At 44.8% G+C, this 19,880-nt stretch overlaps 1 protein-coding gene across 11 annotated transcripts in view; it reads right to left on the bottom strand.

Annotated features, from left to right (window-relative positions):
• Nucleotides 1-19,880, bottom strand: part of LOC121442190 (PMS1 protein homolog 1-like) — an 80,882-nt gene that overhangs the window by 14,282 nt on the left and 46,720 nt on the right. For all 11 annotated transcript variants that reach the window (XR_005973530.1, XM_041643638.1, XM_041643634.1 and 8 more), the window contains 4 exons: nucleotides 14,579-14,695; nucleotides 5,943-6,065; nucleotides 4,930-5,073; nucleotides 3,884-4,755 (listed from right to left, as the gene is read on the bottom strand). Coding sequence is in view for 10 of the 11 variants with exons in the window: in XM_041643638.1 (XP_041499572.1) it covers nucleotides 3,884-4,755; nucleotides 4,930-5,073; nucleotides 5,943-6,065; nucleotides 14,579-14,695 (1,256 nt within the window). In the remaining variant the exon portion in view is untranslated. The remainder of the gene's footprint in view (nucleotides 1-3,883; nucleotides 4,756-4,929; nucleotides 5,074-5,942; nucleotides 6,066-14,578; nucleotides 14,696-19,880) is intronic.

Here is a 19,880-nt window from a genome sequence, read left to right as displayed (position 1 = left end):
AAAGCCCCGCAGAAGGGGTGCACCCTTGTCCTGGTGTGGGAGCCAGGTCTGCAGTGAGGCCGTGGATATGGGCCAGGCAGGCCCACGGGGGGACTGGGGAAGGCAGGCGGGGCTGCCACCGAGCTGCTTCCAGACGGACTCTTGTATGGCCTTCTACCTGTGCAGAGCTGGGGTTATGGAAGGAAAGCTGCAGGAGAAGAGGCGTGGCTCCGACCCAGTGGATCAAGGTCCAAGGGCCCCTGGCCCTGAAACCTAAACATTTGGATTTTTAAAAAAGCATTTGTGTGTCTGATTCCAAGACATCAGAATTTTCTAGACACATTCCTGTTACCCATGCCAAATGAACTGGCTTAGAGCAAATGAAACCTGCTATGTACAACACACAGTGTCACATCACAGCTTAAAAATCCCAGTCACACTCACAGAAGTCACTCTTTACACGGGGGACACTGCTATAACAGCCATGACCTCATCACAACAGTGAGAGACAAACACACCAACACCAACACCAGCACACCAACACACCAACACCAGCACACCAAGACACCAACACCAACACACCAACACACCAACACCAACACACCAACACACCAACACCAGCAAACCAACACACCAACACCAACACACCAACACACCAACACCAACACCAGCACACCAACACACCAACACCAGCACACCAAGACACCAACACCAGCACCAGCACACCAAGACACCAAGACACCAACACCAGCAAACCAACACACCAACACCAACACACCAACACCAACACCAGCAAACCAACACACCAACACCAGCACACCAAGACACCAACACCAGCACACCAACACACCAACACCACAACACCAACACCAGCAAAACAACACACCAACACCAACACACCAACACCAGCAAACCAACACACCAACACCAACACACCAGCAGCCAACAAAGAATGACTGCTTGCAGGTCCAAGGAGTAGTTTCTGAGGTCTGCTCTAAAAGGATTCCGTAGCATTACTAACAAAACCTCAGATGAAGCGTGCCAACTCTAACACTAATATTCTGACAGTTTGGAACTCCCTAGGCAGATAACGCTAACTACCCCTCTCCACAAGGCAACGGAAGAGAAACTGCTGCAAGACTAAGGGAAACGCCTCCCTCCTGAGTTCACAAAGCCACACACTCACAGACAACTTGACACACGAGAACTACACACATTTCTGGTGTGGGATTTACTTCTGTTTGTGTGGCCTTCATTGGTTAATGAATAAAGAAACTGCCTTGGCCTTTGGATAGGGCAGAACTTAGGGAGGGCAGGGGTGGGGGAAACTGAACTGAATGCTGGGAGGAAGAAAGGGCGGAGTCAGAGAAGCCATGGATCCTCTGCCTGAGACGGATACTGGTTAGAATCTTTCCTGGTAAGCCACTGCCACATGGCAATACACTGATTAATAGAATTGGGTTTAATCAAGATGTGAGTTAGCCAATAAGAGGCTAGAGATAATGGACCAAGCAGTGATTTAATTAATACAATTTCTGTGTGGTTATTTGGGGGCCAAGCTAGCCACACGGCCAGGACAAACAAGTGGAGCCCTGCTCTTTGCAACACATTTATAGGGAACCATGTGAAATTTTAAAAACTTCGCTCATCTTTAAACTACATAATTGTATCACTCATATAAAATGTAAGGCAGCTATAATACTGTGAGTCTAATTGCACAGTAGCTCAAAATAAGATTCTAAAAATCTGACATTCATGAAGTATTTATTAGCATTTGAACACTGGCTACTTCATGTACTAAATCAGGTTCTTAAAAAGCTATGAGGGGCTCGAGAGATAGCTCCATGGTTAAAAGCACCAGCTGCTCTTCTAGAGGGCCTGGGCTCGATTCTTAGCCACACACAGACTACCAACTCCACCTGGAACTCCAGTCCCAGAGGACCTGATACCTTCTTCTGCTTCCACGGGCACTAGGTATGCATGTGGCGCACAGACACACATGCAGGCAAAGTTACAGTGATTATATTATGGTTATTCTTAAAATATAAATAGCTTTCTTTCTCCCTTCCTCCCTTCCTTCCTTGTTGGTTTTTCCAGACAAGGTTTCTCTGTGTAGCTTTGGAGTCTGTCCTGGAACTAGCTCTTGTAGACCTGGCTGGCCTCGAACTCAAGAGATCCGCCTGCCTCTGCCCCCCATTAGTGGGATTAAAGGCGTGCGCCACTACCGCAGGCTGGTATCTTTATTTCTGGGCTGGCATCTTTATTTCTCAAGAATACAAACACACGTATTTATGAAGTCAATGAGTCCCCTCTCAGGCTGGCCTGAGCATTGTGAGGAAGGAGGGTCATGTGGGAACTATTCTCGAAGCAGAACCGAGCATGGGATGATGGGATGAAATGGGGTAACAGGCTCACTGCATCTCACACTGATAAATATTTGGAAAAGAACAAAGCACAAACACGCCCTCCCCTAAACAAGCTGTCTGGTGTGTGATATTTAAGAGAGCAAACGTTTGATCTTTGTTGTTTTTAGTAACAGCTTTCTAATACAGCTCAGTATTTTATGTCCTAATTGTCATCACTATTAGCTGTAACTGGGTTTTTTCCTGAGACTGGATTCACTAATGAAGACATGAAAATGTTGACAATCTACATTTAGAATTAATTTTAAACCAGAGATGATGGATTATATTTAAATGTTTTTCCTAGATATTTGACAGAGTTTTGAAAAAAAATCAGATAGTAATTAGTGATTAGAAGTTTAATTTTATCCTTCATTTTCTGGGCCAGATAACTGAAAATGCAACATTTTGTATTGCCATACCATTGTGTGTAGAGTGCTACCCGTGCAGGGTGACAGCCGTCATCTTTACAGAGCAGCTGCGGCTGCCTGGACGGGAGCCTAAGGCCTGAACCTGCTGACTGCCGAGATTCCCTTGTGGGAGGAAGGAGTTGCGGGGGAGGGGTCAGCAGACCCTCCCCGAGGTTCCAGATCGTCTTCCTTCACCTCTCCAGCAGCTGTGGGCAATTCTGACTGAGCTGCACATGGCATCACTGTTTCAGGAGGTGCTAAAGAATTCAGAGGGCGGAAGGTTAACTGGGGGGGCATTCCATCCACACAGCTATGCTGGCCTAAGACGTCTTGGTGGTGCAGCTAATTGGGGTCACTGATCCTCCTCTGAGTAAGCCCTCATCCATGCTCTGTAATTAAGTCTAATAAACGTACCGGTTCCCCAAGCTGGACTTTGGTGGAACTGTACTTTGGTTTGTCTTTGGTGCCTTATAAGAAAGGGGACACGTTTGCGTCTCCCAAGGGAAAAAGTTCCCGCAAGTGTGAGCCATTAGATTGTTTGGGGACATATACTTACATCTGAGGGTGCAAATAATACTTTAAGCAGATCAAAATTACTTACTTACACCCCCAAAACACCCACTACAATTTATGAATTGCCAATAGATGAGATTTAGATGCCACAAGCTACACTGGATACAGGCAGTAGCGCGCTAACCTGGTTCTACACCAACGGCACAGCCCTCTCTGTACTGTGTCTCATTTCAGAGACCAATATAAAAGGAGGGAACAGACAAGATGTTTATAAACCATTCTAATGCAAAAGCTTAAATCACACCCACTCCAGAGTTCTTTAACAGAAATAAAGAAAGCAGAGAGTCCAACAGAAACTGAAGAAGCTGTAGCACACGGTAAACAGGGAAGCAGTAGACATGAATGTTTTCAAGACAAAAATTACAAATAATACACCCTATTCTCTAAAATAACAATTAAAAATGATACTAAGAAAGACACTCAGTGAAGCCTAGAAGCATTTTCATTGTCTTTCCTAAATGTGAAGTTTCGGATGGAAACAGTGGAGCATCCAGGACACACGACGCTCTGGAAACTTACCTCAGTTTTTCCTCTTCACTCAGAGACTCCCACAGTGCTTCAATTTGTGCCTCTGCATCCTCCAAAGAAGTCTTGGGATTTTCTGCGAGGAACTGAGCGCGACGATCTTGAATAAACAGGGCCCTTGCTGCCATGGGCTTCTTGACTGCTCGGTTGCTGATTAAGTCATAGGCTGTAAGCTGTCCGGATCTGTTATCTATTACATTGGATGTCTTGCTACAAGGGCCATCACTGAGATTCTTCGGTTCAGGGGCTGGGTAACTATCATCGCTCACTTTACACACTAGACTTTTCTGTGGCACTAGAATTCTCACAGGTTCAATATTCTCTCCCACCGCATTCAACACATTTCCCTTGCTCCAGTCATCAGCACAGACTGCCAGAGATTCTTCGAGAAACGCTTCTCCCCCACCTCCGCCACGTTCTTCTGTCCCGTTCCTGCCATTTTCTCCTTGGATATGTTCGCCGGAACCAGAGGAGTTAGCCTTGCTGTATTTACTCTGGACAGCCTCTGAGGAGGACCTATCCACGGAGACACTTTGAAAAGGACTTCCAGTGTCCTTATTAACGCGAGGCTGTTCACTACTAACATGGCCATCACAGGGGTCGTTTACATTTATCTGCTGATTTAAATAATTAGCAGTGTTTTTTCTAGATTCATCATTTTGGAAGTGGACAGCCGAAGTGTCAGCATTTGGGTAATTATTTCCAGGTGACTCCATTTTATTCACGGGCACATCTGTTTCTGCTGTCTCACGAGCAGCCATGTTGGCTGTGGAAACAGCTACTTTGTTATTTCCACAAGACTCTGTACTGGGTAGTGGTCCATAACAGGTCACCATCAGATTTTCAAGAGCATTTAAAACAGCTTCCTACAAAATACAAATGAACAAATATTAGGGGCAACACTGGGGTAAAAAAAGGACAATATCCAAAATAATAGCAAAGATATAAAAAAGTCAGTCTTTTTTACACGGGAGCAGTTACGATTGCATAAGTTTATAAACGGCATAAACACATACAAAACTTTATTTGAAAAAGGTTACCTTATTCTGTAATAATACTTGACTTTTATCTGGTGTGAGATTTACATCCAGTTCAGCTGAAGGAACATCAATTTTCAGAAAGAAAATGGGATACGACCGAGTAGACTCCTTCAGGCACTTCAGATTATAATAACGCCGGATTAGCTAGAAACATATGCGATGCATGAAAGAGAAAAGAAGAAATGCAACCACCAACTTTAAATGCTCCTGAAGTATACACTGCATTGAGGAAGCAAGCAGCTGTGACTGCTGGCCTGAGGTGGGCCGTGCCATGAGGTCCTGGCCCTGCATGGAGCACAGGCTGTCCTAAAATGCACACACTCTGTGCACTTGGCTTCACCAAGCACAGTACCATGGAGATGGAAGGCCTTGGTACAAACCACCCCGGCTACTTTCTGGTTACTTCCCTTCAGGATGTCATTTAATAGGCGTGGAGATGCATCTACCATGCAGCGCTCAGAGCCAACGGGGCCTAGTGGCCAGATCCTGTTTCAAGTCATGAGCAAAGGAGTGCATGAACAAATATCCTCAAACCACCTAACCCTCGCCTCCTCACTCAGAATGAGGGTGAAAATGTATTATTGTTAGTCTGTGGAAAGGAAATGGAACCTAAGTAAAATAGCAGCTCCATGAAAGGGATTTTGTTTGTTTTTCTTTTCCTTATTTAAATCAGGTTCCTAGAAGTGGTCTCTAACAATCTGACAAACGACAGAGTTAAGGTTTTTAATTTCTGGGACTAGAAAGATGGCACAGTGGTTAAGAGCACCGGCTGCTCTTTCAGAGGACCCAGGTTCAATCTCAGCACCCACATGGTTGTTCAGAACCAACTGTAATTCCAGTGCCAGAGGATCTGATGCCCTCTTCTGGCCTCCGTAGGCACCAGGCACATGGTAGGGATATACATGGAGGGCAGATATCATACACATAAAAATAAAATTAGAAAAAGGAAAAAATTATTTAAAAGATATTAGATTCCTGATGCAAGGAATATTTTTCTTTCTAAAAGTGGTTACCTTCAGTATCTCTTTCTGATGTACTGGTCGACTGTTAATGAAGATAAAACTTCTCTCTGGGCTTGAAAGACTTGTGGAAATGTGGTCTGCATCAAGTTTTGGGAAGAATCCACTTAGGTAAATCTACAATGTGATACACAAGTCCAGAAGATGCAGTGTTAGCAATAATGTTCCAGAGGTCTGATCATGTACAACATGAGAAGGCATACAGAATAACACGTGAGCTTTGTGACTTCAGGTCACACGCATGCTGATAGATGTAACTCGAGAGTTCAGTGCTGAGTAAACACTGGAGCACTACACAGTGGGTGCTCCCTGCTCTAACTCCTTCATCTCATGACTCCAGAGTCAGTGCTGAGTAGTAAATGCTGGAGCACTACACAGTGAGTGCTCCCTGCTCTAACTCCTTCACCTCATGACTCCAGAGTCAGTGCTAGGTAAACACTGGAGCACTGCACAGTGAGTGCTCCCTGCTCTAACTCCTTCATCTCATGACTCCAGAGTCAGTGCTAGGTAAACACTGGAGCACTGCACAGTGAGTGCTCCCTGCTCTAACTCCTTCATCTCATGACTCCAGAGTCAGTGCTAGGTAAACACTGGAGCACTGCACAGTGAGTGCTCCCTGCTCTAACTCCTTCATCTCATGACTCCAGAGTCAGTGCTAGGTAAACACTGGAGCACTGCACAGTGAGTGCTCCCTGCTCTAACTCCTTCATCTCATGACTCCAGAGTCAGTGCTAGGTAAACACTGGAGCACTGCACAGTGAGTGCTCCCTGCTCTAACTCCTTCATCTCATGACTCCAGAGTCAGTGCTAGGTAAACACTGGAGCACTGCACAGTGAGTGCTCCCTGCTCTAACTCCTTCATCTCATGACTCCAGAGTCAGTGCTAGGTAAACACTGGAGCACTGCACAGTGAGTGCTCCCTGCTCTAACTCCTTCATCTCATGACTCCAGAGTCAGTGCTAGGTAAACACTGGAGCACTGCACAGTGAGTGCTCCCTGCTCTAACTCCTTCATCTCATGACTCCAGAGTCAGTGCTAGGTAAACACTGGAGCACTGCACCAGTGCACTTTGTAACTCAGTTGTAAAAGAACTTATGAATGGCCCTGGTTTCAGATTTTTAACTGTCACAGAACGAACACCCTTACCTTGTTTTAAAGTTTCCTTCCTCGTACAGTGACACCCCCGCCACCTTACTGGCTGTTTGTCTTTTTCTCTTCAACTATTATTTCCTACAAATGCAGCTGTTTGTTCTGAATACACACAAAGCTAACCGCCCTGGGTTTTCACTGCTGTGTTTAAGGGAAAAACCTTTTACACTGAGTTAATTCCTTTAGGGCTAAATACTGGCTATGCACTGTATGTCATCTTCACGATTGCTTATAGAACTTCACTATGCAAACTTTTGTGATGATTTATATACTATACCTTTATCTAGCCTACAAATATATCAAGAGAAGGAAAAATCTGAAGTGATGTGGAATATTAGTTTGAGATATGTTACATTCCTTTTCACTGTGGAACATTTGTTTAATGATGAGTTGCATTCTTTCAAGCTGCATTTGTTTAATTCTGCGAAGCTGTGTTGCTTGTGCCTGTCTAAAACACCCGATTGGTTTCATAAAGAGCTGAACGGTCGATAGCTAGGCAGAAGAGAGAAATAGGCGGGGCTGCCAGGCAGAGAAAATAAATAGGAGGAGAAGCCTAGGCTCAAGGGAAGCAGAAGAGGAGGACACCAGGGGCCAGTCACCCCGCTACACGGGCAGTCATGGAGTAAAAAGGAAAGATACACAGAATAAAGAAAGCTAAAAGTTCAGAAGCAAAATGAAGTTGAAGAGAAACAGGACAATTTAAGTTAGAAAAGCTGACGAGAAAGAATCCAAGCGAAGGCAGGCATTCATAAACAGGAATAAGTCTGCGTGTTTATTTGGGAGCTGGGTCGCAGCAGACTCCCAAAGAGTAAAAACAATTCAGCTACACTGAAGGGCATAGGAAAACTGACTTAAGAAATAGAAGGCAGCCGGGCGATGGTGGCGCACGCCTTTAATCCCAGCACTCGGGAGGCAGAGGCAGGCGGATCTCTGTGAGTTCGAGACCAGCCTGGTCTACAGAGCTAGTTCCAGGACAGGCTCCAAAGCCACAGAGAAACCCTGTCTCGAAAAAACCAAAAAAAAAAAAAAAAAAAAGAAAGAAATAGAAGGCAGAGAATGGCCCTTCTTCTACCTCGAGATAATCAACATGGCACAGAAAACTGTTAAGAATTCCATTCATTGTCCCCTTCCTCCCCTTTACATTCATGGTGTGTACACATGTCTACACGTGCACATACTTGTATACACATATGTATATTCTGGCATGTAGCCTTATCTGGAAAAACTCAACCCAATGAGCAACTCTAATTCAGCTGCGGCTAAGGAAAGCAACCACGGGAGGAAGGTGCTATTTATAGCCAGGCAGTCACCATGGCGCCCCGCACCAACACAGCCTGTAGGCTGTCACCTATGTCGACGGCTACCCCTGCACTTGCAAGGAAGTGCTTAAGGAGATGCGGTACCAATTTTAGAACACTAAGTGCATTACTGTCACGGGGCCAATGTGGACCAGTTTGAAAAAATAAATTAATAAATCTGGATAATCCACTACAAGATGATACCACTTAATTAACTGTAAAACTCCACAGCATTTATAAATGGGTGTATAATTTACCAGGTAACACGAGCCTCTTCTTAAAGCTCTCGCTGGGCACCAGGAGAGTCTGCTTAGACTCTGAAGGACTTACTGAGTATGCGGATTAAGACAAGACAAGGATGAGGAGAGGAGAGGAGAGGGTCCCCGTCCCATGCCCTAAATAGGGAAAGAATAAAGAAAAGGAAGCGTCATACAAAGCTGGTGGCTTCCTTCCTCGGTACTCTGGTTGCCAGTGTGTAGCTACTGTCACTGCTAGACACTGGGCTTTAAAGATGAAGGTAATCTGGAAAACTAACAAAGCCTCGGTGCGCGCAATGCTATACAGATTAAACAACAGACTAGTTCCTAGGAAAAGAACAAAAACCCCAGATCAGTTCCCTAAAAGCCAGAGCCTGACAGACTGTAGGAGACTGCACCTCCACCCATAAAGGAAAGCAGGAATCCATCCCTCAGCTGCTCCTCACATGGACCTCTCTCCTCTCCTCCAGCCTCGTGGACAAACTAGCATCTCCCCCCTGGCGCTGTGTGGCGCACCTTTAATCCAGCACTCCGAAGGCAAAGTTTCGAGGCCCACCTGATCTATACAGCAACATAATAATTTCCAGGCCAGATGGGGCTATGTAGTGAGACCCTGCCTCAAATAACAACTATCACCCAAATAAACCGGCTTTTCTCAATTACTAACGCAAGCTTGTTGTACGCTTGGTTTTGACTCTGCAGGCCTGATATCTATGACTGCTAATTTAAGAAAAAAATCCCCTGCCTCAAATAACAACTATCACCCAAATAAACCGGCTTTTCTCAATTACTAACGCAAGCTTGTTGTACGCTTGGTTTTGACTCTGCAGGCCTGATATCTATGACTGCTAATTTAAGAAAAAAATCTACCAAATCAACTGATATCCAGCTGCCTCCTCTGGGACACTTCACTTAATCTGGTCTGCTGTGGTAAGGATGATTATGGTCCCCCGAAGTTCCACGTTTAGACCCCGCTTTGCTCTACAGTTAATTTCCCTGAGTAATTGCATTCTCATCTCTGGCTTAAGAAGCACCCATTACTGATACAAAGACAACAATGTTGTAGTTATTTCTTGCATCAAGTAGCTGTCGCAAAAAAGGAATTCACCACACTAAAATGTGGTATGGTATGTTAGCTCATGTTTACCCTACTGTCCAACTGGCAGCTTCTGTATTCTTTACCGTTCTAGAGAGTCCACAGTATGTCAGACAAACCTGTTCTTCACCTTGAGTATAATAACATAAGCCTGACTGATCTGCTAACCCTCATCTTTTTTCCAGCAGGGCTTCATAACATCACACATACCTAAATAACATACATTTCTCATGTGGTCACTGAAATACTCTGTTCAAGGCAGCACAGCAAGTTCGTGTGGAAATTTCCTCTCCTAAGTGCAAACTACAGAGGGGTGATAAAAACCAATGTTTAAAGTAATTTCGAAAGAACTAACATCATCAATGTCTGACAAAGGTCAAGTTTTGTGTGCAGACTACATAACGGGAAGTGGGGGCGAAGGAACAAGCCCTACGTGTGTTAGGATGGGAAATAGGATGTCTCATTTGGAAATTAAAATCTAGCAGAGGCCTGAAATCAGAATTTCCATTTGGAACAGGAAGCTCACATAACACCTCCCTGGAAGAAAACAAAATGACTTACATACTGTGACCACTGTCTGCAGTCACTTGCCAGGGTCACAGGCAAGAACAGAGTCAACACTAACACCAGGACAAGGTTTGGCCAAGCTGGAGCCTGCAGGCCTGAACTATTAATGCAGCACCTGGCTTTAGAGAGGGCTGGAAAAGAGGTAGGTGGTACGCTGCAGGAAGGAACTGTAACAGCAGAAATAAATTTAAGGTTTCAAGTCATAAAATAGCAGAGAATAAAATTCTTTTTTTTTTCTCAGAAAATAGAAATGATAGAACACTGTGAAAATGGCTCCAGAATTACATATTATAACACGGAATTTAAATAAAAAATTAGCATCAATTAAGTCAGAAAGTTATCAAACAGACACCTATCAATGAAGCTTAGAAGAAACCGAAGATAAATTCCAAGTACTGAAAAAAATACATGGTCTGAGGACTAAAGATCTGGTGGTAGTGAGACATTCACTCGGCTTGGAGCAGAGCTAAAAATATCAGAGAGAAGACAGGCGTCAAGAAGGACAACCTAAGGAGCTCCAACGACTTACACCGGAAAGCATCTCACAAGAGCTATGAAGGCAGGAGCTCAGGCGGCACCATGACCTATAAGGAAGATTCTTCCCAGGACCAAACACACAAAAAGACCCTTGAGATATAAGAGGAAGAGATATACAGACACTCTGTGTCCAAGGTTCCCAGTGCCAACACATCTGCCAATCCAGTCCAATGAAGGGAAACATGGTGGGGAGCAGAACCAAGTGAGAGGTGACAGTCGGTAGTAGGTGGGCAAACAAAAATTATTATTCTTATTTTTAACTAAGGATGAGAAAATACCCAAGGAGAGTCCAATACTGAACATGTCTTCGAGCACACAAGGCAGAGCATGGTACGGTGACGGAGGCTGCTGGGACAGACACACGACACAGCACCAGACAGCCACAGGAGAGCGATCTCACTGTGGATCTCTTAGAGACATTCCACGGCGAGCAGACATGCTCTGTAAATGCTCTGTACCCAGACCCGAATAACCACACAAAAACTACAGTATTTACAACAAAAATAATTACGACACTATTTGGTCAACAGCTCAAACATATTCCTAGTTGCTCTTACATCTTAAATTAACCCATTTCTATGGTTTTGTATTGTACCACAGGGCTCATGGTTTGTTACCTCACACTTTGCTTCTTGGGTGGCTACCTGGCATCTGTCTCACTCTGCCTTCTTTCTCCCTGCATTCAGTTGAGTTTTCCCCGCCTAGCTATATTCTGTCCTGCCATAGGCCAAAGCAGCTTCTTTATTCATCAATGATAATAAAGCATATTCACAGCACACAGAGGGGAATCCCACATCAATTCTCTAGTACTTGAACTAGAACATTATAAACACATGTATTAAACATTCTTCTATGCAAAAATAACCATATGAAGATAAACAAAATTCCTGTCACCTATGAAAAAGTACCAGGAATCTTTCTGTATATCTGTCTTCCAAACCAAGGGAAAACATCAAAACAAACAAACAAACAAAAATATAAATCAAATGAAAAAAAATCAAAACAAAAAATAGTAAACACAGATCTGGCAATGTCTCAAAACAGAGTAAACTCCCAGGGACACATCCAATCACAGCTAATGAAGGTCTACGTAACTGCTTTCCACACTTGAGTGTGGCACCCAAGGACTTTGGAAAAACAGATCTGCCTCGGTTGGCGTGACACCCATTTCTAACAAACTTCCATGTGATGCCAACACTATTAGTCTGCATGTGATCATATCAAGACGTCTGGCGTCTCTAGAGCATGAACTTACAACAGACAACCAAGTCCCAGGAAACCAGAAGGGAACCCAGGGCAACTTAGATTTACCCTGAGAATCCCAACTCAGCCACCATAAGTAACAACACTAGAGACATCCCTTGTTTAAGGAAATTAAATAGTAATATTTAATATATCAAAATCAATCACAATTAATTTAACTTTGTGCTTGAAATTTAAAAAAAAGGGGCTGGAGAGATGGCTCAGAGGTTAAGAGCACTGGCTGCTCTTCCAGAGGTCCTGAGTTCAATTCCCAGCAACCACATGGTGGCTCACAACCATCTGTACTGAGATCTGGTGCCCTCCTCTGGCGTGCAGGCATACATTGAGGCAGAATGTTGTATACATAATAAATAAATAAATCTTTTTTTTTTAAAAAAAAAAGAAATTAAAAAAAAAAGGAGGTGACAGGAGGAACAGATGGAGATGGGTGGATGGATGGATGGATGGATGGGTGGATGGATGGATGCATGGGTGGAAGGGTGGATGGATGGGTGGGTGGGTGGATGGATGGGTGGATGGGTGGATGGATGGGTGGGTGGGAGGATGGGTGGATGGATGGATGGATTAATGGGTGGATGGATGGGTGGATGATGGAGATGGATGAATGGGTGGATGGATGGATGGAGGGATGGATGGATGGGTGGATGAATGGGTGGGTGGGTGGATGGGTGGATGGATGGATGGATTAATGGGTGGATGGATGGGTGGATGATGGATGGATGAATGGGTGGATAGATGGGTGGATGGATGGATGGATGAGTGGATGGATGGATGGAGGGATGGATGGATGGGTGGATGGATGGGTGAATGGATGGGTGGATGAATGGATGATGGACAGATAGATGATAGACAGACAGACATGTAAGGATTACCCAAAGGGGACCTGACAATCAACAGCAGCCATAAACACACATTCCCAGTTGAATTTCTCTCACACAGCAAAAAGACAAAGAGAATCAGAAGTTCAGAACAAAGAAGAAGACAGGGAAAGAGAACAGAGATTTGGAGTAACAGGACATTCTAAGCAAAATAACACTCATGTCCTATGAAATACATATTGTTTAAGGACACAGTATGTTAAATAACACTCATGTCCTATGAAATACATATTGTTTAAGGACCCAGTATGTTAAATAATACTCATGTCCTATGAAATGCATATTGTTTAAGGACACGGTATGTTAAAAACAAAAACTTAGCTGGGCAATGGTGGTGCAGGACATGCATTAATCCCAGCACTTGGGAGGGAGAGGCAGGCTGTGAGTTCAAGGCCAGCCTGGTCTACAGAGAGAATTCCAAAACAGGTTCCAAAGCTACACACAGAAACCCTTTCTCCAAAACAACAACAACAAAACAAAAACAAAACAAACAAATACACTTATCTTTAGGATGATTCAAAACCAAGCAGGTATAAAATAGCATTTAAATATGATACTCTTGGCAACTGAACTTATCTTTCTAAGTACAACAATCAGAAGAGTTTGCAGATACAGTGGGGTCTACTAGAACACACAGAAAGGGGGACACCGAGAAAAACAAGAGGAGGGCCTAAAAAATAATTAGCTGAAAGAGAGACAGAAAGATAAAGACACAAAAGAAACTGACAATGGTAGGAGTATAAACCCCATAGCTGAGAAAGAAACGGGTCTTCAAACTGAAAAGCGTCCACATTAAGTCCTTGGCACACTAACAAAACATATATGACCTTTATAAAACTTACACATGGGGGAAGAAGAGGGAAGATAGGGAAACAGAGATGGTAAGAAGGGGCAGCCAACCTTCGTCCACCAGAGACCACCCTGGCACCCAGATCCCAGGTAAGCCCCCGCCCATGGAGCACCAACACTCTTCCAGTGCCCACCCAGCCTAGCCCTAACGGCCCCTCCTCTCATCTTCACTATATCCTGGCCCACACCTCCCATGGAAGGCCCCTCCTCCTCCACAGCCCATGCCCAGAACAACCTCTCTCTCTCTCTCTCTCTCTCTCTCTCTCTCTCTCTCTCTCTCTCTCACACACACACACACACACACACAATGCCCAGAACGTCTCTCTCCCCACCCACCCCCACACACCCAGAACAACCTCTCTCTCTCTCTCTCTCTCTCTCTCACACACACACACACACACACACACATACACACGCATACACACACGCACACACATATGCACACGTATACACTTGAGTGCGCACACACACGGAGCATCATCCAGCAGTCCGCAGAGCTGAAGACTAGACTAGAAGGAAATAAAGGAGAAGCAAGATCTATTCTTTACTCTGTACTGTAAAGAGAAGATTCTACACTGAAAATAAATTTTCAAAAAAAACCAATGTAAATAAAAAGGAAATCAGGGCTGGGAAAACGGGCGTCACATTTTGTTGTTTGTCTTAGAACCATCCTAGAAGGAAGCCATAACAACCCGACTGGGTGTGAGAATTACAGAAGGTCCTTTTGGTTGCGTACCTGAGATTCTTCACAGTGGTGCTGAACAGCGTCAAAGTTGGCCATCACAGCAGTCCCCAGAACCGACATGAGAGCCGTCCTGTGATCTGGTACTCTACTCTTGTGCCAAATAACTGCCTAGGGACAAGAAAACATAGGTGTGTTTTGGTATAAATAAGATGTACTAAGCTTAAACATTTACAGTGTTTACAGAGTTAGCATTTCCATTCAGAAGACACTCCTGAGCTAGGGTCTGAAAGGGTAAACCCTGGCTCTGCGCTTTAACCTGCGTACGCAGAAACGCACGGCCTGACCAACACTTCAGACTGTCCTCACAATTTCACAAGCGAACTCTTTCTCTAAACTTCAGAGTACATACTTCAAAATACATTGACAATTAAAATATGGCCCTTAGTGAGATCTTCCCCCAAGAACTGGCAGCCAGGCTGCAGGACTACTGCAAACAAACAGCTGGACAAATTGTAGGAGCAACGTGCACTCTAAAATGGCTTCTGCAGCTACATGTAGTACACAAAGAACTTACAATTAACAGGACCTCGCGTGCATAAACATTGCGCAGTGAGAAGATCCACTTTACTAGTGTAACTGTAGGCAGATCAAGAGACAGTCAAGAGACTTGACAAAGGGGGCTGGGCCCACTTACAGTTGAAAACCCTTGAAAAACTGTCACTATAGAAAATAGTCAACCATCCAACAAATACTCATCAGGTCCTTTATGTCCTGATGAAATATGCAAAGGCTCTAAGAGCAATCATTATTAGCAACCCAGGGACAAGAAAGGGGAGGGAGCAGGGGTGGGCACAGGGGTGTGAGGAGCAGGGGTGGGCACAGGGGTGAGGAGCAGGGGTGGGCACGGGGGTGAAGAGCAGGGGTGGGCACAGGGGTGTGAGGAGCAGGGGTGGGCACGGGGGTGAGGAGCAGGGGTGGGCACAGGGGTGTGAGGAGCAGGGGTGGGCACAGGGGTGAGGAGCAGGGGTGGGCACAGGGGTGCGAGGAGCAGGGGTGGGCACAGGGGTGAGGAGCAGGGGTGGGCACAGGGGTGAGGAGCAGGGGTGGGCACAGGGGTGTGAGGAGCAGGGGTGGGCACAGGGGTGAGGAGCAGGGGTGGACACGGGGGTGAGGAGCAGGGGTGGGCACGGGGGTGAGGAGCAGGGGTGGGCACGGGGGTGAGGAGCAGGGGTGGGCACGGGGGTGAGGAGCAGGGGTGGGCACGGGGGTGAGGAGCAGGGGTGGGCACGGGGGTGAGGAGCAGGGGTGGGCACGGGGGTGAGGAGCAGGGGTGGGCACGGGGGTGAGGAGCAGGGGTGGGCACAGCGGTGTGAGAAGTGATATAGCAGAAGAGCGTTATGCATAGCATAGTCTTTCCAGGCAAGCAGTTCTATCTCTGTGGCAACAAAGATGTGATCACTGAATTCAATCTGGAGAGTTGTCACAGTTGGGAAGTGTAAGCAAGGCCAAACTAGCAATCTGCCTGGTGGTCACATAACTGAGGCAGACAGCTCCTTCAAGAACTCTATCTGTGATGGCAACAGACAGGCAATACTGGAGGCAGAATGAGGACATACTTGGCCAGGAGGAGGTTGACGGTGTACACGAGCAAGTCTGTGTGGAGGCCTGAGGTATGTAAGTTCATTTTGTGTGTGTGTGTGTGTGTGTGTGTGTGATGGAGGAAGGTCATTGGCTAATAAAGGCACTGCCCTGGCCCATTTTATTGGTTAGAGGATAGGTGGGAGGAGTAAACAGAACAAAATGCTGGGAGGAAGAGGAAGTGAGGTCAGAGACTCCACAGCTCTCTCGGGAGCAGCCGCCTCAGAGAGAGACGCCATGCCCCGCTCCCAGGATGAAGCTCCGACCCAGGATGGACTAGGCTGGAATCTCCCCGGTAAGCGCACCTTGGGGTGCTACATACAGATGATTAGAGGTGGGCTAAATTAATATGTGAGAATTAGCCTAGAAGAGAATGGGCCAGGCAGTGTTTGGAGGAATACAGTGTCCGTGTAATTATTTCGGGGCATAAGCTAGCTGAGCAGGCGGCCGGGGTGCTGGGGACGCAGCCCCGCCACCCTTATTACTTCATGTGTGTGTGTGTGTGCGTGCACGCAGAGCACATTTTACATGATTATCGATCTCTACTTGAAAAGTAGAGACATAGTTATTAAATATTTAAGAATTGTGGAAAAGGTCTAACATAAATTTTGAAAGATATGTAAGTCAGAATTGCTGCATGGCACCAAGCTGAGATCATCTTTTCAGTGTCTATGTTGTTCAGAAAAGTAGAACCAGTACCAGAAAAAAAGTTTTTAATAAACCAGGCTGCTTAAACCACATAAATAAATTTTGATTCTCAACTCAATGTAGAACTTTGACAACTCAATAACTTGTATACTCTTTGGGAACTTTATGGATGTTTTTTAAAATTGTAAAAAATGGGGGTCTATTATGCACAAGGCAGGGGAAAAGAGAGGCATGGATAAGGACAAAGAGAGGAAGAGAAAGAGAAAGGGAAACAGAGAAGAGGAGAGAGAACAAAAATTTACACTAAAGCGAATCAGTCGGGAGTCATTAACAATGGCCAGGACCTATGCGGTCAAGAGCAGGTCAGTCAGGAGGCCTTAGCAAAGGCCAGGACCTATGTGGTCAAGAGCATGTCCTCCTGGCACCATGTGCAGTTAGGACAGGAGGGATGTAATGAGCTCTAATGGAATCTCAGAAAGAAATCAGAGAAAACATCACCTTTCACAATAGCCACAAATAACATAAAATATCTTGGGGTAACACTAACCAAAGAAGTGAAAGACCTGTTCAAAAAGAACTTTAAGTCTTTGAAGAAAAAAACTGAAGAGGATACCAGAAAATGGAAAGATCTCCCATGCTCTTATAGGTAGGATCAACATAATAAAAATAGCAATCCTACCAAAAGCAATCTATAGAATCAATGTAGTCCCCATTAAAATCCCAACACAATTCTTCACAGACCCTGAAAGAACAATCCTCAACTTCATATGGAAAAACAAAAAACCCAGGATAGCCTAAACAATCCTGTATAAAAAACTTCTGGAGGCAAAAACCATCCCTGACCTCAAGCTCTATTATAATGAATGACATCAAGCTTCAGTAATGAAAATACCTTGGTATTGGCACAGAAACAGACAGGTTGACCGATGGAATCAAATCAAAGACCTGGATATTAATCCACACATCTATGAACACCTGATTTTTGACAAAAACGCTAAACTTATACAATGGGAAAAAGAAAGTATCTTCAACAAATGGTGCTGGCATAACTGGATATCAACATGTAGAAGAATGCAATACATCTATATCTATCTCCATGCACAAAACTCAAGGCCAGATGGATCAAAGACCTCAACATAAATCTGACCACACTGAACCTGATAGAAGAGGAAATGGGAAGTAGCCTTCAATGCATGGGCACAGGAGACCACTTTCTAAATAGAATACCAGTAGCACTGACACTGAGAGCAACAATAAATAAATGGGACCTCCTGAAACTGAGAAGCTTCTGTAAAGCAAAGGACACAGTCAATAAGGCAAAAAGGCAGCCTACTGAACGGGAAAAGATCTTCACCAACCCCACATCAGACAGAGGTCTGATCTCCAAAATATATAAAGAACTCAAGAAATGAGACAACAAAATATGAAATAATCCAATTAAAAAATGGAGTACAGATCTAAACAGAGAATTCTCAACAGAAGAATATCAAATGGCTGAAAGACACTTAAAGAAATGTTTAACATCAGGGAAACGCAAATCAAAACAACTCTGAGATACCATCTTACACCTGTCAGAATAGCTAAGATCAAAAACACCATAATAGTTTATGCTGTAGAGGATATGGACTCAGGGGAACACTCCTCCATTGTTGGTGGGAATGCAAACTTGTACAGCCACTCTGGAAATCAGTATGGCCGTTTCTTCGAAAAGTGGGAATCAAGCTACCTCAGGACTCAGCAATACTACTCTTGGGCATATACCCAAAGGATGCTCAACCATACTATAAGGACATTTGTTCAACTAAGCTCATAGCAGCATTATTTGTATTATAATAGCCAGAACCTGGAAACAACCTAGTTGCCCCTCAACTGAAGAATGGATAAAGAAAATGTGGTACATTTACACAATGGAGTACTACTCAGCAGTAAAAAAAAAATGATGTCTTGAAATTTGCATGTGGATGGATGGAACTAGGAAAAAAAAAACATCCTGAGGTAACCCAGACCCAGAAAGATGAGCATGGTGTGTACCCACTCACAGGTGAATCTTAGCTGTAAAGCAAAGGGTAAGTAGTCTATAGTCCACAAGCCAAGAGAGATGCTTAGTGACAAGGACAACTCTAAGAGAAACATACACAGATCCCCTTAGGAAGGTAAAATAGATGAGATCTCCTGAGAAAACTGGAAGTGCTGGGGTGTCAGAGAAGGGAAGATGGAAAAGGAGGAGGGGAAAATGGGAGGGAGGAGGAGAACTAGAGGGAACAGGATGGTTGAGATGGGGGGGGAGGACAGAGACAGAGAACAAGGAAAGAGTTATCTTGATTGAGGGAGCCATTATGGGGGGCGGCAAGAAACCTGGCACTAAAGAAATTCCAAGGAATCCACAAGGATGACCCCAGCTAAGACAATAAGCAAGAGTGGAGAGGGTGCCTGAACTGGCCTTGCCCTGTTGACTCTAAGATGACTCTCTTAGATGTCACTATAGAACCTTCATCCAGCAACTAATGGAAGCGGATGCAGAGAACCAGGGCGGAGCACTGGCAGAGCTCCCAGAGTCCAGTCGAAGAGTGGGAGGAATGAGAATACGAGCAAAAAGGTCAAGACCATGATGGGGACTCCCACTGAAACAGCTGACCTGAGCTAATGGGAGCTCACCAACTCTGGCCTGACAGTGAGGGAACCAGCATAGGACCAAACTAGCCCCTCTGAATATGGGGCAGACTGTGGGGTCGCTGACAGTGAGACCAGGATTTATCCCTAATGCTTGCTCTAGCTTTCTAGAACCCATTCTCTCTGGAGGGATACCTTGTTTAACCTAGATATAATGGGGGAAGGCCTTGATCCTGCCTCAAAGCAATGTGCTAGACAAAGCCTTACCCTCTCTGAGGAGTGGATGGGAGTAGGGGGTAGGGGAGGGAAGGTGGAGAGAGCAGGAAGGGGGGGAGTGGGAAACAGATTTAGCATGTAAAATGAGAAAAGAAAGTTTTTTTTTTTAAAAAAAATAAAAATAAAAAAACATGACCGCATGGGGACATTTTACAAAAATTATTTAGTGAGAGCTGAAATT

This window comes from Microtus oregoni, unplaced genomic scaffold (genome assembly GCF_018167655.1).
Source record: "Microtus oregoni isolate MIOR12 unplaced genomic scaffold, Mior012 000087F_ref0000451, whole genome shotgun sequence".
NCBI classification, from domain to species: domain Eukaryota; kingdom Metazoa; phylum Chordata; class Mammalia; order Rodentia; family Cricetidae; genus Microtus; species Microtus oregoni.
Note: the sequence above shows the minus strand (reverse complement) of the source record. Positions and strands in the feature narration are given on the sequence as shown.